Here is a 21989-nt window from a genome sequence, read left to right on the forward strand (position 1 = left end):
AATACACTTGCAAAATAAACTTAAAGGCACAGCTAATTACGGTATCGGTTAATTAGTCAAAGTTTTGCGTCCTTGCGGCGAGCAGGAGCTTACAGAGAGCTTACGAAAAAAGTGTCTGAAGCATTCTGTATAATTAGCGTATTGCGCCACAGAGCACCTCATTAAAACCGCGCGACTCGAATGCAACCCGGTTGCATCTACGACATATGGATGCATATACATACAGGCAACTGCTGCTGTTTACCTGCTTCCCTTTAACGCACTTCAAGCGCAGTCTTTCGCGAACGGCGCGCCGACTCGCATCACCGAATTCGTCCTCTCGACTCTCGAGGCGAAAAGAAGCTGGAAAAATATTCGTAGACGAAGTGAGAACTGAGACTCGTCCGAATTCGAGATTCGTTGACAAACAAAATCGCGACGGAAATAGCCGTTGATCGGAAAGCCGCGACACTATGCGATAATTAAATGAATGAAATACGACTATATCGGAAATTTATATTCGAAAATTACGCCAAGTACCGTGAAATTATTGTTTCCTATCGTAAATTCGCAGAGTCATTTTGCATTGTAAAATTAATCGATACGGCTTTCGTGCTGTAAAATTGCGAATTGTTGAAATCTCTTAAATTATTGATCGATTCTCAAAAGCTGAAAAAAATTGTTTACAAACAAAATTGTTTTAAACTAAAATTTTTTATCTTTCTGTTAGGATTAAATAACTGAAACTTGTAAAGCTTGCAAAGCTTGCAAATCTTGTTATTATAAAGCGCAATCTAAAAACGTGTCGTTCTCCGAAGGATTTCAGAGGCTTCAGAGGGGTTTAATTATTACGAATCGGCGTATCGACGAAAAATGTATAGTGTACATGTGACACCGGGAAGATCCGCGGAGCGAAAGAACTCGGACGACATGGAAAACGAAATCAGAGCGTATGCAGGACGGAGGAAGGAATCGATTTCTGTGAAGCTGATAAACTACATCCGCTCGCAGTTTCACAATCAGCCGGATGCTTTGTCGGGTGAGTCGGAAAAAGTTCAGCGTTCTACAGCCTGCATGATAAATTATTAAACTTTGATTATAGTCGCTAGATTTCGCCGACTTCTGTGTTTACGTATTTTAGAAAGTATGTAAATTGGACGTGCGCATGTAGATTTTTTAATGCATGTGAACTTTATTTATTATATTATTAATATACAAAATATTCTGCAGCTCGACTGCACAATCTAACTAAAAATATAAGAAACTTCCACCATTTATTGTTCATTAATTATTTTTGTCTATATAATTTCTTATTTATATTTATTTATTTTCTATATAATATATATAGGAGACGTGAAATATATGTATTTATACATATATATATATAGATATATATAAATCCTATATATAATATAAAAATCCTAATCTTTTCCTCTAAGCACATGAAAAAAACATAAAGCCTTCTCTCACATCGCAATATTGCAATCTCACGTAAATAATAGTTCAAGTATTTAATTAATATAAGTATTATATCGTTTTATCTCCGATCCACGGAATATATTTGCCTTTCCACAATATCAAGTTCTGAAGTTTTTGCCTCAAAATAGAACTTCCAATGATCTGCAGTAGAAGCGTACATTCAAAGATAGATCCGTCCGTCTATCTCCCAAGGTATCGATTATTCAACTTCCATTTCTGTTTGCTATTGCTTTCTGTTTGGATATCGCTCCCGTTTCAGTTACAAGTGAAATAATTGCGCGTGTCACTCGTCGATGATACGGAAGCGGAAGAACACGTTAGTGCATCTCACGGCAATCGCATAAAATAATTACTGAGGCGTCAATTTTACGGTACACAAAGATGGATGGGCTTCGGTTGTCCCAATTACAAACTGAAACAATAACAAGATCCTTTCGTGGCTTAGAAATGGAAGAGGATCATCGTCACTCCGCGGTTTGAGAACACCATCCGTTTCACTTGAAAAAGTCACAATTTTATTCTAGATACTTGTTTATTGTCGTATCTCGCCCGCGAATTTTAAGTCTTTGCTATGTCCGGCGCGTCCGGAATGTCAATCCGATCAGTAACGTTATAAAAAAGCGGATCTGAGACCTGAATGTTCATGCCATCGGCGATGGACGATGGGTCGTACTCATTCATCCACACATCGTTGATGGGAGCATTGTGGGCGGTCCCCTGCATATCGTCGTTGTTAGTGAGGATGGTTGCGTGTGTCGACGTAGACTGCTCGAGCGGATTGCCGCGCACATTCGTCATTCGCATACCTTGCGAAGTGTCGTTGTACAACATCCAATAGGGCGAGAAGGAATGTTGCCGCTGCTCAGCGGTATATCTACGTTCGATCGAGCAGCCGTTAACTGCCAGATTGGATCGTTGCGAGACGATCGGCGCCATGTAGCAATAGACGCAGGATGTCTGACTTAACTTGGAGTAATCCACTTGCTTGGATACGTGATAGTTGAGAACGTTCTCCAGATGGTTGTTGGGCTTGGGAGTCCACTTCGGCCAGAACGGCTCTACTGTTCCTGATTGATGAAACATTGCTTAATTAAAACGTCACGAAAACAGATTCTGCTCTTTGAAAAGAGAAGAATTAATATTATTTAAGAAAAGTACATGCAATTTTTCGTTTTTATATAAAAATGTATATACATACACATTTTATATTTTATTTTTAAATTTATTTTTTATACGATCTTTATGTTTATATCATCTATTATAATTTATAACAATGAGAAAAGTAAATAAAACAAACGCGCACCATTTGCCGGTCTCTGCAAATTCCCCATACCAGTTTCCTGATTAATATTATTTTCTATTATTTTCTCTGCCATAAAATTGCTTTGCGGTTGCTCGAGTCTCTCGTTCAACAGATTGTTCGTCTCCTGAGTGAATCGAGGATAAAGGTACTGATACTGTTGATCGTTCCCATATACATTTTGCTGCATGTTGGTCTGTTGTTCGAAGGTGTCAACGTTGCGAAAATATCCCGTGCTCATCTCTCCGTTGCGTCTGCCAATATTTTGCAAATAATAAATATTAGAGGGGTCGTTAGTCATCATGTCTGTGCCGGTCGGGTAGTTGATGTCCTGCGTGTCAAAGTTGAAGAAGTTTTGACCGCCGTTGCAAGCGGTATCTGTCTGATATTGATAAGCCAGATTGTTGTCCGCGTTCGCGGCGGCCACGGTGGAATCCGTGTTGTTGTAGTAGAACGCGTGGTACACCTTAGAGGATTGTAGATCGCTGTCGGGTACCTCCATCACGCTAGTGATCGTCCAGTTCTGGTAGGGATTCGGCCGGTTGTCCATATCGCTGGAAAACCTGTACTGATTGTCACCAGCCAGTGCGCTCGAACTCTGCTGAGGCATCAAGTTCGCCTCATTTAGCAAAAACTCGCCATTGGAATTCTTCAGCAGGTTGTAATACTCATTGGTATTCGCGTTCAGCTGATCTTCAGTCTCGTTACTCTCTGACTCGGCGGTCAGGGTGTCAGAATTATCCAACAGATTGGTAGCCCAGAAAATGGAGCTGGCGATCTCGCCTAGATTGGCGCCCACCGGCGCCTGTAACATTCTCTTCAGCAGGAACGAGCCCTGTGAGCCTCCCTCAGATTCTTTCAACACTTGGTAACTCGATCTGTCGTTCGATGAGATCGCAAGAGGATCCGTGTCGTTGATCAGATTCGCTTTCGGGTAGCTCGGCTCGACTAGAGGAATCGTTTGAAGATTGGGCGACATCGACGCCGTCCGCAGATTCACGATACTCAGATCTTCCACTTGGTTATTGTTGTTGTCGCATGCTTGGAATTCCCGCTGAATCCTCTTAAGCAGGAACTGTTTGAACTCCTCGTAATGTGGAATCTTGGTATCGTCCTCCTTACTTGCTATCTCCTCCTCTGCACCGATCTGCAAAAACGGGAAACACTTTGTCCGAAGTCAATCATTGTCGCTTGCTCACTGCGTCGCGAAAATGAATGAAATATAGAAGTAAAGAAGAGGCCTGTTCGTTTTAGCTGAACTTGTTGCACGGTTTATCTTTCCTCTTTTTCTTTTCACGTTGGAGAGAAAAAGAGAAAAGGTGAACTGTGCCAGAAGTTGAGCTAAAACGGACAGGCCTGAGATAAGAGAGAAAGAATGAAAATGTGACTTGATTTGTACAATAAAATCATATTGCGATCAATCACGGGAACTTATAGCAACTCACCCACTGATAAGGCGACCGTTGCTGCGACTGATGTTGCTGTTGCTGACAATAATAGTCGTCATCGGCCATTATATAGTCGGGACTGTGCAGCGGCGTCGATGTTACCCCAAGCTTGGAGTCCTTTGACTTTCTCGTCTTCCTCTTGCGGTTCTTCCTCAGCTCCTGCAGCAACCGGCAAAACTCGGCGTCATTTCCACTTCTGGCGGCTTGCAGAACCTTGACCAACACCTTCTTCTGCAATTTAAAGTCGTGGCGAGACGACGGAATCGAACGTCCGCGATAATCAGCTAAATTAGAAGAAGTGGAAAAGAGATCGAAGAAGAAATGGAAAAAGGATCGAAGAAGAAATGAAAAAAGGAATCTCTTTAAAATGTTATGAATTAAATTAAAAATTATATTTATTTAACTTTTCCATCATTTCTTCATACTGTTAATTTATGATTTAAAGAAAAATATGGAACCTTTGTATTGAAAAGTGGAAACTTTAGTAAGTGATTTACTGAAGATATTGGAATCGAGACTTCGGGAATGTTGAAGTTGAAGTAATAAACGCAATTCTGACAGAAATTAAACATATTTCGCAGTCAAATGATCATTAGTATAAAAATTACAGCAGAATCGTAGTTAATAATTAATATATTCGTATAATATGAGCACATTCTGCGGCTCGATCGGCGATTAGTTTTCGGCAATATTTCGTCTCTACTATCTACTTAAAAAAAAAGTAGAGAAAGCTCGAAAAGAATTAGCAGACGCATATAAGAATAATGAAAACGACGGTTACGCTTCATTTCGCTTCAGCTGTGTACTTCGCTGTACACTCTCGGCATTCTGAACGAAGCGAAGTGAAGCGCGTATTCGGACCTTAGGGAGGCGGCAGAAGGGAAAGAACGGGGCACGGGAAGTGGGGGCGGAAAGTCCGCGAGGAACGGACGGAGCTGATAGCGTTTGATAGCGTAATTTTTGGTTAGGATCTCGCGTACTTCCCTGGATCGCGATCGAGGCTTACGCCCGTTACACGGGCGAGAGGAAGCGACTCGTCCCTGGCGGACGCGAGCGATTGCCTCCTCGTGACGGTCATCCATGTCCGACGTCCGTTTCGGGGGTGGCGTGCGGACGCGAAGGGGTGTCAGAGACGGCGTTCGTATGGGCCGGATATCCGTTATTACCGGCAGCCCCTTGTACCGGTGATGACCGGTGACAACGGCGATTCCGAAGTTGCGATCGGCAACTTCAGGTAAACGAGTCTTGGTTAGGAATACCCAAATTGCGCGTCCACCCGGGATCGCGAGAGATCCGGCGATTTTAACCCCCGCGCCACCGGTCTCGACTCCCCAACTCCCACGACTCGGGGAACGCTCCGGAGCCCCTTGGATCGCTAACCGCCGATCGATCGGGGCGCGATCTTCGACGGGAGTTCGAATAAATCGCCGCTCGGGGACCCAGATAGGTACCGGCGACGTGAGGGATCGATAGCGGACGGGGAAGGGAAACGATCGTCGGGATTTCTTCATCGTGGCGACGATGGGTGACAGCTCACCTTGATGTTACCCGGTACGCGGTACCTCAGGGCCAGGGCCTGCAGCTCCTTGTAGGACAGCTGCCCGATATCGCTGCCGACGCTGCCGACGTTCATGTTGCTGCTGCTGCTGTATGGCGGAATTTCGTCTGCTTCGTCGCTCGGCCGAACCGATTTTCGTGGATTTTCGAATTCGAGCCGAACCGTGACTTTTAGCGCGAAATGCCGTAAAGTCGCGTTCTCAGCGGGGCGCGCAATTGAGCATTTTCGCTTTTCGTCGGACCGTCGAAGGGGGTGTGGAGAGGAACGGCAGGCCGGGACCAATCAACGGCGGGGTTGCTTATCGATTGGTCCCCGTCGCGAGATCGAGATCTCATTGATCGCCGGCTCGATGGGTCCCTCTCCAATCGCTCGCGAGCGAAAAATGGCGCGACAATCTGCGCCAATCCCAGTCGCGAGGACGCGATCTCTGAAATCGGCGAGAAAAGATGAAGAAAACCATGAAAATGGCGAGGATGTAAAACCAGCTTTAAGTGATGATTAGACGCGTTCTCCGAGTTCTCTCTCCCCTCTCGCTGTCTGACGTCTATGTCCGCAATTACTGTCCGGCAAGATGTTACTGGTACACGTGTTAATCACGCCTCCCGGTGAAATTACGTGCGTAACGTGCGGGATGCGTAGTGATAGGTACGAGAAAAGTTTATTTAGATCTAATCACTGACTAATGGCTTTGTTGCGTTTACTCCTTACTCCGTTTTTGCAAGTTAATTAATTTGCGATGTCAAAAAGTGTTAAATGAGGTAAACAGTGTTTGTCTCTTTCAGGTTTTGATTTTCCAGGGCATTTAATATTTTAATTTAAATGATATTGCAGAAAACGTTACGAGAGAGGAAGAGAGAAAGTAAGGAGAAAAGGAGGAAGGGAGGAAATCTATGTAATAATAAATAATAAATATCAATTAAAGTAACGTCGCAGCAACGTGAAACGACGAACTGCGTCGCAGGCGAACTGGAATGTTCTTTCTGTGCGGTACTTTTGCGTATCGACTTGCGAGTTTGTTTACACGGAAAGAAGTTCGTCAAGAGCTCGTACAAAATTTACAAGAGACCGAGATCGAGACGTACGTATGCAGTACAACAAAACTTTATGCAACTTTGAGGGATAATGGCGAGAGGAAGTATAAAAGCGAGAAATGTCAACGAGTGGATATTAGAACTAGCTTTATTAATTTGATTTTTTAAACAAAATTAGAAAATTTAGGACATGCTCTCTCCGATGAAAAGAATTAACTCTAACTGGCGCAAAGAAGCGTTAAAGATGATGATACTTGAAACAGATTATTTATTTGCAATTCCATAATTAGGATATCGCAGCTTCTAAGTGCACCAATTACAACATTTCGACGATATTGACGTTTGGTGCTCTGATTTATGACGCAAATAAATGTAAGAACGCTGTGAATTAATAACTGTTCGCTATTTTTGCGAAATTCAATGTGGATTGATCCACTTTACATTGTCGACTTACCTTCGTATAGTTTGTATATAGAATCGAATATACGGATAGAAAGCGAGTTGTCACATGCATTTCAGCGTTTCCAACGAACTTTGAGAAAAATATCTTTCTTGAAAAAATCTTTGAATCGAGTTTAAGAAGCTTAAGAAATAGAAACTCATTTTTATTCACATTTGGTACAATGTCTTAAGCTGTGCTTGACAACTTAATAACTTATCATCAAATATGCATTAATATTTTTTGGCAATTACGTCATTCACAGAATTAACGAGCAAATATCTATTTTTAAATTGGGACAACTAGCAAGTGGCCTGACTTGTCAGCTGCGATGACATTTCAGCGGGTTACTTTAATAATAGAGTATATTATTGGAAGGACATGTTGAGGAGCCAAAATTGAAATAAAACAGCTAGGGATGAGACGCTGTCAGTTCTGTTTCATGATATAGTACAATGTTTACTGTTTCTTGAGAGTTTTGGGGCTTTCGAGATCTTTAAGAAAGCCTTTCAGGAGTTTCAAAAAACTTTCTCAATTTTTTAAGCTTTCAACTTTTATTGGAGGTCTTCTCCGACTATCGATTATAACTAAAATTTCATTTATTTTTTTAACTTTTCTTTCTAAATTCTATCATTGATAAGAAATTCAAATTTTAGAGAAAATTCTGTATAATTTGTAGCTAAATCGAAATAGACTTAATTTTTTCAACTAGAAGAAGCTGGAATATGTGTACATTTTTTAATCAGACTAGTAGAATTAATTTTACTTATAATAAACATTGGACAAAGTATATGTTAATACTTCTTGCTTTCCAATATCTAACATTTAGGTATCAATTACGAAAAAGCAGAGAGATGTACAGAGATTTTTTCAGATATTTGGGGGAGATTTTTAAGAATTTTCGACTTTTTCAGTGCTCGAAGTAACGATTCGAAACTGTTCGTCCGAAGTTCTCGTCGAACCGTCGCTACCACCGGCTGTCGAAGATCGTCGCACTTGCGCGTTGAAAGCGACGTACTTATGGCACATTTTTCCACGGACCCCCCACGGTGTTTCAGTGTGGAATCATCGGCGCAGTATAACGTCATCCGCAGCCGTCGTTCAGCATCGCGAAGGACGGACAGCTACCGCAGCAGCCAAAGCGGCGTATCCTGTGCGCAGCATCCGCAACTGCGTGGTTGTCCCAAGCCTTTTGTCTGTATATCTCGCTCTCTCATTCTCTCATACCGCCCCGTGCGCGTGCGGAGCACCTCGTCCGGAGAGCGCGTCTCGGGATGCGTCACGCCGATCAGTGGTGGTGAATCGAATAATCCCGATAATCCCGTCCGGCCGCCGATATATCAGGGGCAGGTCGAGCAGGCGGTCTGCGCGATTGCTGGCCGATGAAGGCGCGTAAGAGCCGCGACAAACGTAAGTTCGGAAGGCGAGAACGACCGTAAAGGGAAAGAAAGAAAGGCTGCTCGGTGATCAAGCTCTTCCTCCTGCTTTCTCGCCTCGTGTCCGTGCGGCACCGTTCGATATATGTGCCACTGCCGTTGATACTTGGACCAGTCGATCGACTACTCAGCGGAGAGCGTCGTTGACAAGCGGAGCGACAGCCGGGGGGGTGATAACTGCCGAATGCAGCACCAAGGTGCGGTGATCAGCGACCAGGGTCCCTCTCTTCTTCTCTTCTTCTTCTCACACCTTTCCCACCTCTGTGGAAATGGCCTGATTATCTGTTTGTCTGTTTGTCCTTGTCCGTTTGTATGTAGTAATCCCCTGTTCTATGGTAGTTTCTTGCGTAGGTCGGAGTCCAACCCCCGTGTCGCACCAGGAGTGTTAATGTGTCAAAGGTCATGTCTGCGTCGGCTTGGTTGGAGCCTTTCGATATATCTTGGGAGATGGATATTTTTGGATAACACTCTTTCTCTCATCTTCCAGGTCTCGCTTATCGATTCTCGAATTATTTCGGCGTTTAAATACTCGGCTTTTGTAATTCACGAAGCCCTTTCCTTTTTCATCTCACTCGACCTATTATGCATCTATCTCTCTACAGCGATGTCGCACTTTAAGATTCCGTAATTGAAACTCCTGAATCTTTAACTCTTCGCTTCCTCTTAAAATCCTTTAAACATTTTATATAATTCCCATCTCTTAATTCTTATAGCTTTTTCGAGATTCTTAGAACCTCAAATTTTCTAATCTCTTTAATCAACTGCCTACTCTGATACAACACTTTTTGTAACACTTTTCTATATTTAAATCTTAGCTTTTATTTTTTAATTATAGAATCTAGGATTTTTAAGTATTAGATTTAAGTATTAGATTTTTTGTTCTTAAATCTTTAGAAGCTCTAGAGTTTTAATTCTTAATTCTTCTTAATTCTTTTTTCTTAATTCTATGGATTCTTAAATACTATCATACTTTCTTGCAATGTGATATTTCTTAATAAAACGGCAGATTATTTATAATGCCTTATATAAGCAGATTAGTTCGCAGAAATTAAAAAAGTGTTTTTTTCCATAATTTTTTATCTAACTATATATAATTATACATTAAATGCTACTTGATTAACCTCTTTATAAATACAAAAACTGCGCTTCGGGGAACTTATCTCGAAGATCCCTGCGCACTTCTTCACGAATATTCACGTAACATTCATAAAAGGAAGGGGTAGTCAGGAAGTAAGGGGTAGGAGCTGCAACGTTACCATGGCAACCCCGGATACCCGGGACCAGAGCTAATAGTCACAGCATGTGTAGGGGGTGAACAGAACGTCGCAGTTCTTTAGAAAGTAACTTTTGACATGTTATCATTAGTAAATCGTAGACGACATAAATTTGTAATGAAAATTCCATCCCTGATTCTTGCTTGAATTCGATTGCTCAGATTGTTAAACTGCCTCGTTTTTACATTTTTTAATCCCTAAATTTCTAAACTCTTAAATATCTAGGTCAAGATTTACAAGACTTGAATGTTCAGACTTTCCAACCCCTGCATTTTTAAATCTCCTTTTGACTCTTTAGATTACTTCTTTTTCCCTTAGATCTGTAGATTCTTCCCCTTGTATTATATCGTAGATTATATCATTGCTTAAACAATTCGTAGTTCTCTTTTATGATTATATTGAGCTCTTTCTAATAGCGAATTTCTATCGTTTTTTGATTAGTTAGTAATATAGCATTAGATTTCGACTCGTTAGTAAATAACATTGATGAAAATATTAAAAATGAAGGTAAAATTGCTATATTGCATCTATTTTATAGTCTATATCTCTGTTTACAAGGAAGTTGTTGAATTATTTCCTGCTTTTGTAAAATATTTTTTCTTATCAGAGCGATATTGGCAGCACGCACGTATATTAATTGCATTTACCACAGGAAGCATTTCTGATCAAATCTCTTTATGGAACAAAATCACCCAGCACTGTAAAATCCGTATCAATGGACTCCTTTCACTCTCAGAACATGAAGAATGTATTCTCGCAATATCTTCTTTCTCAGAGCTCTCTCGCTCTTCCTCAGTTCTCTTCTTGAATGATTTACACTATGGAGACAGAGTCGCCCATTAAAAATAATTTATCAATTAATGATGTTAAAAACTGATTAATATTTTAATAAACAACCAATAAAAATTGAAGATAAAATTAAATATATGTCGCAATATGCTGTTGCAATAATTGTTACTATGTCTTTTTCAATTTTTTCAAATTTGGATTTTATTTTGCAAGTTATTTATCTTTCTTGTTTTTAATACACACAAAACGTAGTTTGTAAATTTGTAATTATAGAAAAAAAAACAAGCGACTTCGTTTAGTGCGAACCACCACGATCTTTCTTCACCCCTGTTGTCTCTCGCCTCTCACGACTTCTCCGCTTGCAAGTCTTTGCGCACTGTGTAGGTCCCTCCTAGAGTAGAGTATATCCCTTCTTCAGGGATGCTACGGTCACGATGATTCCCTCAAAAGTAGAAAAAAAGTAAAGCAAAGGAAAAAAGAGAACCCCTTCGTGTCCATCTCTTTCAAGTAAAAAAGAAAAAAAATTGAAGGAGACCTCCCTTCTCGGCAATCGCGGGCGACGGGACTTTGCCGAAACCCTTCGCGCGAAGGGCGTCGCTGCCCCGCGCTCGACGACAAAAGGAGGGAGGCGCGAGAGGGAGCATCTCGAAGGCGCGACGCAGTCTTAGGAGTGAAGGGCTTGCGAACTTGCAGAAGGAGAGCTTGAAGGACTCGGGGGCGTTTTAGGGAGCTCCGGGGGCGCCGCGCTCGCCCTTGGTGGCCGACACAAGCCGGAGGAGCTCGCCACCCTCGCGGCCACCACCAGATTCTCCCGGAAGGAGATCCAGCTGATCTACCGGGGTTTCAAGCAGGAGTGCCCAAGCGGTTTGGTCGACGAAGATGCCTTTAAGCAGATCTTCTCGCGATTCTTTCCGCAGGGAGGTAATAAAGGGATGATGGTGATGAGAATGATAATGACGAATAATAATGTCGAGAGATCGCTGAACCATAACACCAATAAAGCGTCCTTATTTCCATCATTGTAAATTTTTGATGAAATAAATAATCGTCCTTATTGTAAAAAAAAACCGAAATTTTTGAATAATGTTCTGTCTCATCTTCTTTCTCAAATTTCGTGACATGAGATTCTTGAAACTTCCTGACTTCATATTGACAGAAATAAAATAAAATGATAATTAATTTATATGGTTTCTTATAAGGATAAGGATTTTTTCTAAATTCTCAGATCCTTATCTTTTTCATTACGGTAAATGAGTTCATCTTACGTTATACGAAGAAGTCGCACATAGATTTTTTTTTAAATTATCATTACCATTCTGATCATCACGTGTTGTAGACGCAAGTCAGTACGCTCATTATGTCTTCAACACCATGAAGAGGAAACCGTCCGGCAAGATAAGCTTCGAGGTGAGCGACGTGTTTTCGCAGACAAGTGCTTTAAAAGGCACGCAGAAATGTCAACGCGACATTTCAAGCTCAGCTCTAAATTTACCGAATGTTCCCATTCTATAGAAAATCCACAGTTTCAAACTGAGCTCTAAATTTTTTTTTAATAGGAGTTCCTCACTATACTATCAAAGGTGTCAAGAGGGTCGGTGGAGGAGAAGCTGCAATGGGTATTTGGTCTGTACGATCTGGATGGCGATGGTCTGATAAGCAAAGAGGAAATGCTGGATGTCGTCGGCTCCATTTACGAGATGCTAGGCCGTTACACGCAACCGCAAATCCCTGGGCCGCATGCGGCCGCCCGTGAACACGTCGATCGTATCTTCCACGTGAGTATTAATATGATACCTGGTTAGAACAAAAATATCTAAAAAAATACCTGAAGATAATTAATAACGAGATAAAGTTTATAAATTATATAATTGACAGCAGCATTTTGCGATCCTCCAAGACTTAAGTTACTAATTTCACAATCCACTAAGTAATCTGAGAAATTATAATATTCTAAATATCTCTTATTTATATGTATGTACTTTAACAGATTTTTATATTTATTGTATTTAGTCGTAATGATACTTAATGATAGACAGTAATTAACGGTATTTCACATTTAATTTACGATTTACAATTAAGTTAAGTATTAATTATCGGTTAAGAATAATACCTCATGCATATTTTTAGAAGATGGACGCGAATAAGGACGGTGTGGTGACCATCGAAGAGCTAGTACAGTGGTGTTCCAAGGACGAGCAATTGTTGCGAAGTCTTGATACTCTGGACACCGTATTATGAGATATCTTAACGTTCTATCGGAGATTTCAGTATCAGATTACCAACTACGCTTTGAGCAATGACTAAAATATCATGAACCTTTCTATCGATCTACTCGCCTCTCTTTATGAAAATAAGGAGAATACGCAAATTCTTAGTGATTTAACGATTATACATTTAAACAAAAACCGATAAAATCGAGTAAAAACGTTAAAAAAAATATAAAAAAGACAGAAAAGTCGAATTAAATCTGTTTGCGAATCGCGAGTTTACGATTTGCAAGCAAAATGCAATAATTCAATGTTTAGAGAAGATCAAACGCGACCAAAATGTCATTGCTCGAGACGTATCTTTAAGAAATAACCCCGAAGAACCCTTTCGCACGTGTCTTTGTAAATATGTACGTACCTCGTTTACACACCTACCCAGTCTTTCAAGTACAACACTTCCGATACATGATTCAATGATTGAGGATCTGAAAGAATCGATGATTAAAGTCATCTTTAAAGTTTCTTAAAGCTTCACAGTTTTGATAATTTTTGAAACGTTGAAGTTATAAAGTATCTTAAATTATTATATACAAAATTATTAAATTATTTATTAATTATATCAGAGAAAGTAGATCATCGGTCCGTTCAAATGCTCAATTTCTTGCAAGAAATAGATGAATTAAAAGTAATCGATACGAATTTGATCTGCAAAGGCAGAAAGGGTATTCGTAATTTAATTGAAATCGAGAATCTTTCTCTCTCTCTCTCTCTCTCTCTCTCTCTCTCTCTCTCTCTCTCGAATTATTCTTATGACTTCACAGAAAATGTACGTCTTTTTCTTCTTAGAAACTTTTTTGTTGACTCATATATTTTTAAAAGATCGCTATGATATTCACGTAGTGTTGCCGAGGTGTTTAAGCCTCCGGAATCTTTAATGATATTAATCGATTGACCCTTCGAGGGCGCAAGTCTGCCCTAGCTCTTTAAGATTTCTAAATTTGATCTTTCAATCTTAATGTACTATTGTGAACGCCAAATTTGGACTTTTAAGTCATCGATTGCAAAGCAGTACTCTTCTCGGGCCAAGTGAGGGAGACCAACGTGGCCCTGTTATTACCTTGGCCTATATCTCGTGTGATTATCCTGTACCTTATTATTATATAATATTAATTATATTAATATATAATTATTATAGGAGTTAAGGTAACTCGTTGTCTGCCATACGTGCCGTCAAAAATAATATATCCTATTTTTTCAGATCTCCTAATATCACTATATTTTTTATTTCAAGACTGTCTTTTAAGACTTAAATTCGTCAACCTCATTGCAGTCTCGGATCTTTGTACGATTGTGATTCGCGAAATTTTTTATTTCTGTAACGCTTTGATCCCATGAAATTCTTAATTATTTAAGCATTCTTTGATTTATAGATATTTTATGTTTGACTTCTAAAGAAAGGTATCTTCTTATGTAGTTCTTCATGGCAGATAAAGTGTCAATACCACTTATTACACTCGTTCTTAAATTGTTGAAGTTTAAGGTTTAATCCTTCTTACAGAAACGAGCTATATATATATATACATATACATATATATGTATATCAGTATACGTATATATGTATATAAATATAAATAAAATTGACTGTTAAAAGCATTCCATGAATTTATTCTTGTTCGCAAATATAATTGCGATTTTTTCGGCGTTGTGAACGCAAAATGCGCCTTTTGCGTGTCTAACAAAGATTAGCGTGTAGCGTGTACATACGTGTATGCACTTTTGTTAAAACGCATGTACACTCGTGCATACCTATGAGAAAATAAATCTACCTTTGTACGACGAATCGCTATGTCATTTGTCTAATAATAAAAAATCTAAAATTTAAAGACATCTATATTTTTTAACGTTTAACAAAAATTTAAGAATTCAATGTTTTCTCTCCTTTAGATTTTCTATCAAACTGATGTTTATTAAACGAACTCCTAAATTTTATATTTTTTTAAATATGAAAATATATGTAAGCATTTATGTGTGCGTTTATATTTTATATTTTTAATAGTTTTAATTTTTTTACGTATATATTACAAATTCTCAAATAAACAATTCTAAATATTCGCGAGTGTTTCTGATAACATTTGAAAGTGCCGCTTGCAAAAAATGGCGGGAAAGTCTGTATATATACTTATGCGTTTTCTATTTTCTGACACAAGTCACATAATTTCACATTTACAAGAATTCGATTTGCGAACGTATGTAATAAACTAATAAATATTATATCTAACATTACGTATGTACATTTTTTTCTCGATGACATTTTTACCCTTTCCTGAAAACAAATATGGCGGACAAGGCCGTACTTGCGGATCGATCGAGGTATTCGAGGTTATCGTTTCTCACCGCGGCGGCGATTGTCAGTCACAACACCTTATCGGATGTCTTATCAAGGTGTGCAAAGTGCGACGTTAAGGATGAGCGAACGAGTGTTCGCGAGACATGACTTTAATATAAATGCCAGAATTATGAGCACGTGCATGTGAGCGGACTCCGAGGGCAAACGCGAAAATGGCGAAGATACAGTGGTCCTTGGCGACCTTGGCGAAGGCGCCAAGTGTTCTTCGGTAAATCCGATAAATTTTTCCACTTGTCGAGCTTCCATCTGTTAAATTATATATCTCATCGCGCAACAAATTTATTTTGTCTCTATTTTTCCGATTTCTGGTTATGTCGATTGCATTAAAAATTATTGAATTCAATCCTTTCAATCCATTGTTGTTAAAAATTATTGAATTTTAATCCAACCACTTATTGCTCCTTTATGCTATAATTTTATGTGGACCTGAGTATAATTTGATTTCACTTGTTTTAAGGGTTAGTTTAAAGCGGCGGTGGTGGCGGCTTCAAATTGTCTTCAGATCCCTGTTCTACAATGACTTCTTGAATTGGAGTTACGCTTGTGATATACTTATGGAACCCATGTTCTGGTTCGTCGAGAACTTTACCTCCTTCTTGGGTCCGGTAAGATTTTGAATACCATTTCTTATATCGTATCTTCAGATCTCATATTAGCTTTCTTAACATGATTCTAATATTATACTTGTAGCATAAGCCTCAGCTGAGTTAAAAAAATCAATACTACAATTTTGATACTTGAAAACAGATCTTTGTGATAACAAGCCATCAAATTTAAAAAGAGAATCAGACTGGATTGACATATCTTGACTAACTGAGATATTCTTAGATATTTTTTTATTGTGGTTGCGTTTCGTTATATTAGCGTTAAAGTGGTTGCTCTTCTTTTGTAGTTAATATATTTTATTCATGTACACCACAATATAACGAGTGATATTCGGGCATGACAATATTATGTCTATCACAAATTAGATGAATAATATTCCATAGAATACTCCACAATACTTCATTTTACATAACACAAACTTCACAACATCCACAATGTATTTACTAAGTGCTGCAGTCCATAGGTGTTCCTGGTGATGGTGAGCCTGCTGACCTTGAGCATTGTGTACATTGCGTACTACTTGGGCCTGTCCTGGTGGTGGGAACGAAGTCCATCGATGACGATAATCTTATTGATAGTCGGAAACTGGCTGCTGGTTAATGTCTGCTTCCATTATTATATGGGCGTGACTGTGCCAGCGGGTAATCCACCTCAGGGAGGCCTTATCCCGGAGGCTGTGAGCATTTGCAAGAAATGCATCAAGCCAAAGCCACCCAGAACACATCACTGTTCTGTCTGCAACAAATGTATCCTCAAGATGGATCATCATTGTCGTATCCTTGCATATTTCATGGATTATTTTTGTATATCCAGTCAGTTTTCATCAGTTAATTATTCGTTATAGATTAATTAACATCAATGAGAATTTATAATGGACGATTTCTGCAACATCCTGTGAAGAGTTTTCCTTAATCAATGTGCAGCATGGTTAAACAATTGCGTCGGCCACTACAATCATCGGCACTTCTTCCTATATATGATTTATACCGTAGTTGGCGTTACGTTTATCATGATATTCGGTGTACGACTTGCCTATGAGGAGTTCTTCCCTGACCAGGAACCGGAATTGGACGGCCATCCGGTGCGCCTCAATAATTCGGAAATAATCCCAATGGTACGTTAGACAAACAATTAATAAAACATGCTTATCAAATTATCATTTTTGCAAAATTTTAAACTAGTGCGCTTGATTTGTACAGACAGAATCGTTAGATCACTTGAGCAAAGAGGAACTGGCAGAAATAGCAAAACAGGCGGCAGAAACTGAGGCCAAAGAATGGCGACAAAGACTGATAATTTTCGCGGGTTTGATCTGTGTCGCTACATTTGCGGCGCTGGGTGCCCTAGCCTGGTGGCACGCAGGTCTCATCACCCGGGGGGAGACAAGCATTGAGGCGCACATCAATAACGCGGAATCAAAGAAGTATCGAGCCCAGAATAAGTTCTATCAGAATCCGTACGACTTCGGGCCCAGAGAGAACTGGAGATTGTTCTTAGGAATAAAAAATAGGTATTGGAAATTTTATCAAGACAAAAGCGTTAAATACTGTAGCAATCTCCGATTAAAATACAGACAATTGAAATATGAAATATGAATCATTAATGGTAGGCTAGTTAAATGAGAAAAATAATGAACATATTTATAAAATAATACTTCTATAGAATTTTTAGTCAGAAAAATGAATTTAGTTAAAAAAGTCAAACTTTGCAAAGTTAATTAAACTTCATGCATCATTTAATATGTTGATTATGTATCTCACCTTCGAGATGCTTATGTTCTTTTAACTTTAAGATGACTACAATTTCGAATTTGAGCGAAATTGAAAATTAATAATAGCCATTGCAAATTTTGGTTAGTATATAAATAATTTATTAGCACTTCGTCAAATATGTAATTTTCGCATTATTCTCATTAAAAAATTGTCTAATATTATTCTCATAATGTATCTAAATGTTCGTTGTTGCAGAAACTGGTGGCATATCTTATTTCCATCGACTCATGGCCCTTACGGCGACGGGCTTACGTGGCGAACTATTCATGATAGCAAAATCTCTTGATTTTTTAAGTTTAGAAGGTCAATGTCAGTCCCACATTCTATAATATAATTCATACTTCCTCGCGATTTCTCTTTTCTTACGTTCCAATATTCTAGTCAGTATCGCAGACTGTTTAACTGCACTACCATAGTTAATTGAAGTGGCATATGTACAATTAACCATTTGCAATTGTCTAATTCTCTCGACTATGTATAATTGGAGCGAGTCAACTTTTTCTGAAATTGCAAAATTATTCTTACATGGTAAATGGACATCATGTTATAAAATAATGAGAAAATAGAAAAAAAAAGTTTGCAAATGCCATAAATTTTTTAGTCTTCAATTAATTTGACTGACTAATTATTTGATAACTAATTGTGTAAGACTTGATTTTAGCCAAATACAATTTAATAAAGGATGTTTTTGTACCTTTCGTAAAAGTCGGATAAATTGCGATTATTATCTTCGTGGCCAGACAATATCTTCGATCCATGGAATATAATGGGACACTCTGGTATAAACACCAGGGATGTCGATCATCGCGCAGCCCTGACCGAAGCTGGTGACACCGATCAGTTGGAAGAGACACTCGCTCGTAGGATGGACTATTTGCAGAGGACCACCCGAATCTCCTTGGCAAGTGTCTCTGGCCCAGTTGCCACCAGGATCGCCGGCACAGATCATACTCGATGTGACACCGTATGGGACTTCTGTGGAACTGTTGTGCCGTATTGTGCAGGACAGATTGTCTACCAGATCCAGTTGAGCTTTTTGCAGGGAATCGCTAACTTCTCCACCTGAAAGCACATAATTATTTAATTTGAATCGGTACCTTTGCCTTATAAAAATCTTTAACTTCCATGATAAAGGGCTTTGCATCTATTAGAAATCACATTCTTAATAAATGTAGAGCTCTTGGACATCTAGATTTTCAAATCCATTTAGCTCTACGAATCTTCGAATTCCGTGATTCCGTAGCTCCCAAGTTAGGGAGCTCCCAAGCGCGAGAAGAATTACCGGATTATCTACCAAATTCTTTAAGGCCCCAGCCGCTAATCCAAGCCTTTCTAGGCACGGTATCGTATTGCTGATAAAGACACGCGGGTCGTACAGATGTGCTAAACGTGACGTCGTTCACAAGCTGCACCAAAGCTATGTCCGCATACATCGCGGGTGGCTTGTAATCCGGATGTCTCGTCGTATTTTTAACGGCAACTGTGACGCCTTCCTGGTCCGCCAATCTGTGGAAGCCTATCCTTGCGTGAGTTGGACCGCCGCTGCAAAAAGATACATTGTAAAGGGCTAACTTCATTAATCATCCCATAAATAACTGCAAGATCAATATTATAGATTTTTTAGATCCGTAGTTTCTTATATGTTTAAATTAAAAAATCAGTGGATTTCTAAAATTCTACATTCTAAAATTCTACATCAGTGGATTTCTAAAATTCTCGAAGAAACATTATGTCTTGAGGAATATCTTCGAATTTAAGTAGTTTTATTTAAAGCGAAAAAAATGACAGAAGTATACTCTGGCCCATAAGTACAATGCGCAGCGGAAAGAACCCAGGTATGTGAAATCAGCGTCCCGCCGCACATCAGAATGAATTCGGAACCGCTTCTACCTAGGGCGACCATGTGAGGGAACTCGCCGACTCGGGCCTCGATGCCACCGACCACCAAGCGATTCGTATTCTCACAGACATTATTCACCTTGATCACGGCCGACGATGAACCAGTCAGAGACGTTATCGAGGTCGTGCCCGCAATTTCTCCCACATATTCATCGCACTCTGAAATTTATTTTATAGATATGATTGTGATTTATGTTAAATATATAAAGAAAAATGGATCATTTCACTATAGACATCTGTATGCCTGACCTATTACATTATAAACACGTGTACTTGTGTTAATTATTAGGTTTTTAGACTTTTATATCTGTAAATTTTTTAATCCTACAAATTCTTGAAATATACTAATATACAATCACATTTCACTTACTAAGTTCTGATATCATTTTCACTGGACTGATCTTCATGGGTATCAGATCCTCCAATAATGGACGTGAGATTTGAGGTTGAATTTTAGGAGGAGTATGCGTAGGAGACGTTGTAAAATCATTATCAACTGGTGTTGGTGTATTAAATACTGGTATATTAGATGTTGATATAGGGTAATGTGGTGGTGGTGGTGTGTAATGACTTTGTGTATCAGGTCTTGGTGAACTGGAAGAATCTGTATCAACCCTTGTATCTACGGTTTTAGTAGGGTTCAAGAAGGGATTGTTCATAATATTAGGAAAGAGATCGTTATTTATACTATTAGGAGTGGGATTATAATTATTATTGAATGTAGAAGTCGGTGATGTAAAGCTATTTGACAAGAACGGGTTTCCATTTCCATTGTTGCTGTTTACCGGTTGCATACTATTAGGAGTGGGATTATAATTATTATTGAACATAGAAGTCGGCGATGTAAAGCTATTTGACAAGAACGGGTTTCCATTTCCATTGTGGTTGCTGTTTACCGGTTGCAGGAAAGGATTCCGATTTTGAGCACTAGGAACATTCACGGACGGTTGGAGAAAAGGATTGCTGCCGATGCCCGAACTGAGTTGAACTTTGTTTAAGTTCTTCGGAAAACCATCTAAAAAATTGAGCAAAGTTATAGAAAGATATAGATATTTTTATAAATTGTACACGTATATATTATCTCCTTTATATTATCTTACATTATATATAATATCGATTTGCTTTTTTATATATTAATTTATAGCGTTAAAATTTAAGTTTGCTAATATAAAAATTATAGAATAAAAAAATTTCAAAAAAATGTAAATAACGGAACCGAAGAATTTAAAAATCTCTTTTATAACAATATAAATATCACTATCCAAGAAATATCCATTCTTTATATACACGGATTTCACATTTCTTTGATTTTAACAATAGCGTATAACGTTTACAATCACAAATAACAATCGTCACAACAAAACGACATCTAACAACGCAAAATAATCCACAAGATCGTCCCTGGCGATGAGTAACACTTGAAACAATTATTAATAATCTTGAATTTTTCCTACCAGCGGACCGGATGAAGACCACATCAAGGATCAGGAAGATCGAAACCAGGTCGAAACAAAAATCCATCACTGAAGAGACACAAGGATACCGAGTATTCAATGTCAAGGCATTTAGCGACGGAGATAAACTGATGTTTGCGACGATTAACGGCGGTGGAATCTGCGTGCGTCTCTCTTTCCCATCTCTCCCTTCTAATTTTACAGAGAAGAACATGGAATGGAAGAAGGCGATAGGTAAAAAAAAAGCGGAAAGAGACGAAGAGAAGAGCGTGTGGAAGATCAGGGTGGGGGAGCGGTCCTAACAGTCCCAAGGTCATGACTTTATCGGAGATATCAACGTTGCAGTTTTCAGTAGCAGGGTCAATCGCAATTGACAAAACAAAGTAGCAATCGTTAATTACATTAAGAATTAAATTATAACATCTCAACAGAGTTTTGTATGTCTGTTAAAATTGTAACAAGTACGATTTAGAGTGTGTTTAACATAATAGTAACTTTGCAGGTATAAAGTATAATTATGAACGCAATATATTTTGAATATGGATATTTCATTATTCATCCATAAAGTTAACACAATTATATAAATTTATAATTGTTATGTTAGATATATTAAAAAAAAGTTCTTAGTAACAGGACCAATGAAAGATTTAATTTTAATTCTTAATGTTGTAATGTTTTATTAATTGCTGATCATAAATTTTGAATATTCGTAATATGACTGAATGCGTTTTGAAAACACGAAATGCCTGCCCTTGCTCCGTAACATTCTTGCGACAAAATAAGAAAAAGGAAGGAAGAAAGGATAGATGATGCGGACTGACATTCGTCAAGGATAAATGTCAAGTGATGTCAAGTGGGCGCTGTTCATCTTCGATCGTTTGATTGGTCTATTGGGAATCACCGATTCTGAC

The 21989-nt window shown here is 38.9% G+C and overlaps 4 protein-coding genes across 10 annotated transcripts; 2 read left to right on the forward strand and 2 right to left on the reverse strand.

The window, feature by feature from the left end:
• Nucleotides 1-269: 269 nt before the first annotated feature.
• LOC139771416 (A-type potassium channel modulatory protein KCNIP2) lies at nucleotides 270-15223 on the forward strand. Of its 3 annotated transcripts, none has more exons than XM_071704163.1 (6): nucleotides 270-515; nucleotides 798-1018; nucleotides 11427-11654; nucleotides 12070-12140; nucleotides 12290-12508; nucleotides 12861-14823. In XM_071704163.1, the coding sequence occupies exons 1-6, from the start codon at nucleotides 466-468 to the stop codon at nucleotides 12969-12971; spliced, it is 900 nt and encodes a 299-aa protein (XP_071560264.1). In that variant the 5' UTR covers nucleotides 270-465; the 3' UTR covers nucleotides 12972-14823. The 3 variants fall into 3 exon arrangements, with proteins under 3 accessions (XP_071560264.1, XP_071560265.1, XP_071560267.1); XM_071704164.1 differs by having other exon boundaries at nucleotides 271-365; XM_071704166.1 differs by lacking the exons at nucleotides 270-515; nucleotides 798-1018 and adding an exon at nucleotides 8019-8867 and having other exon boundaries at nucleotides 12861-15223.
• On the reverse strand, nucleotides 1423-6045 carry LOC139771408 (uncharacterized). Of its 4 annotated transcripts, none has more exons than XM_071704145.1 (4): nucleotides 5744-6045; nucleotides 4204-4437; nucleotides 2762-3905; nucleotides 1423-2525 (listed from the first exon to the last, which is right to left on the reverse strand). In XM_071704145.1, the coding sequence occupies exons 1-4, from the start codon at nucleotides 5837-5839 to the stop codon at nucleotides 2017-2019; spliced, it is 1983 nt and encodes a 660-aa protein (XP_071560246.1). In that variant the 5' UTR covers nucleotides 5840-6045; the 3' UTR covers nucleotides 1423-2016. The 4 variants fall into 4 exon arrangements, with proteins under 4 accessions (XP_071560246.1, XP_071560245.1, XP_071560244.1 ...); XM_071704144.1 differs by having other exon boundaries at nucleotides 2762-3923; XM_071704143.1 differs by having other exon boundaries at nucleotides 5187-6045.
• A 74-nt stretch (nucleotides 15224-15297) lies between the features above and the next one.
• Nucleotides 15298-18408, forward strand: LOC139771414 (palmitoyltransferase ZDHHC16A). Its single transcript, XM_071704161.1, has 6 exons — nucleotides 15298-15555; nucleotides 15805-15952; nucleotides 16417-16726; nucleotides 16877-17067; nucleotides 17153-17463; nucleotides 17921-18408. Exons 1-6 carry the CDS (start codon nucleotides 15500-15502, stop codon nucleotides 18009-18011), a joined length of 1107 nt encoding a protein of 368 aa, XP_071560262.1. The 5' UTR covers nucleotides 15298-15499; the 3' UTR covers nucleotides 18012-18408.
• LOC139771411 (uncharacterized) lies at nucleotides 16229-21509 on the reverse strand. Of its 2 annotated transcripts, none has more exons than XM_071704154.1 (6): nucleotides 21079-21509; nucleotides 19995-20639; nucleotides 19522-19783; nucleotides 19020-19267; nucleotides 18420-18787; nucleotides 16229-16688 (listed from the first exon to the last, which is right to left on the reverse strand). In XM_071704154.1, exons 1-5 carry the CDS (start codon nucleotides 21290-21292, stop codon nucleotides 18450-18452), a joined length of 1707 nt encoding a protein of 568 aa, XP_071560255.1. In that variant the 5' UTR covers nucleotides 21293-21509; the 3' UTR covers nucleotides 16229-16688; nucleotides 18420-18449. The 2 variants fall into 2 exon arrangements, with proteins under 2 accessions (XP_071560255.1, XP_071560254.1); XM_071704153.1 differs by having other exon boundaries at nucleotides 16229-18226; nucleotides 21079-21485.
• Nucleotides 21510-21989: the final 480 nt, after the last annotated feature.

This window comes from Temnothorax nylanderi, unplaced genomic scaffold, assembly GCF_030848795.1.
Source record: "Temnothorax nylanderi isolate EJ_2023f unplaced genomic scaffold, tnyl_v1.0 TNYL_tig0039_pilon, whole genome shotgun sequence".
Classification (NCBI taxonomy): domain Eukaryota; kingdom Metazoa; phylum Arthropoda; class Insecta; order Hymenoptera; family Formicidae; genus Temnothorax; species Temnothorax nylanderi.

Excerpts from the sequence above, each read along its gene's own strand:
- LOC139771414 (XM_071704161.1), top strand. The coding sequence starts at position 15,500 with ATGGCGAAGATACAGTGGTCCTTGGCGACCTTGGCGAAGGCGCCAAGT. Across the intron at positions 15,953-16,416 it reads TTACCTCCTTCTTGGGTCCG|GTGTTCCTGGTGATGGTGAG; the intron begins GTAAGATTTTGA and ends TGCAGTCCATAG. Across the intron at positions 16,727-16,876 it reads CAAGATGGATCATCATTGTC|CATGGTTAAACAATTGCGTC; the intron begins GTATCCTTGCAT and ends ATCAATGTGCAG.
- LOC139771411 (XM_071704154.1), bottom strand. The coding sequence starts at position 21,292 with ATGTTCTTCTCTGTAAAATTAGAAGGGAGAGATGGGAAAGAGAGACGC. Across the intron at positions 20,640-21,078 it reads GGTCTTCATCCGGTCCGCTG|ATGGTTTTCCGAAGAACTTA; the intron begins GTAGGAAAAATT and ends TCAATTTTTTAG. Across the intron at positions 19,268-19,521 it reads CATTGTACTTATGGGCCAGA|CGGCGGTCCAACTCACGCAA; the intron begins GTATACTTCTGT and ends ATCTTTTTGCAG.
- LOC139771416 (XM_071704163.1), top strand. The coding sequence starts at position 466 with ATGAATGAAATACGACTATATCGGAAATTTATATTCGAAAATTACGCC. Across the intron at positions 1,019-11,426 it reads TCAGCCGGATGCTTTGTCGG|AAGGAGAGCTTGAAGGACTC; the intron begins GTGAGTCGGAAA and ends GCGAACTTGCAG. Across the intron at positions 12,509-12,860 it reads ACGTCGATCGTATCTTCCAC|AAGATGGACGCGAATAAGGA; the intron begins GTGAGTATTAAT and ends GCATATTTTTAG.
- LOC139771408 (XM_071704142.1), bottom strand. The coding sequence starts at position 5,717 with ATGAAGAAATCCCGACGATCGTTTCCCTTCCCCGTCCGCTATCGATCC. Across the intron at positions 4,438-5,186 it reads CTCGATCGCGATCCAGGGAA|AAGAAGGTGTTGGTCAAGGT; the intron begins GTACGCGAGATC and ends TTTAAATTGCAG. Across the intron at positions 3,924-4,203 it reads AACGGTCGCCTTATCAGTGG|TGTTTCCCGTTTTTGCAGAT; the intron begins GTGAGTTGCTAT and ends CTTCGGACAAAG.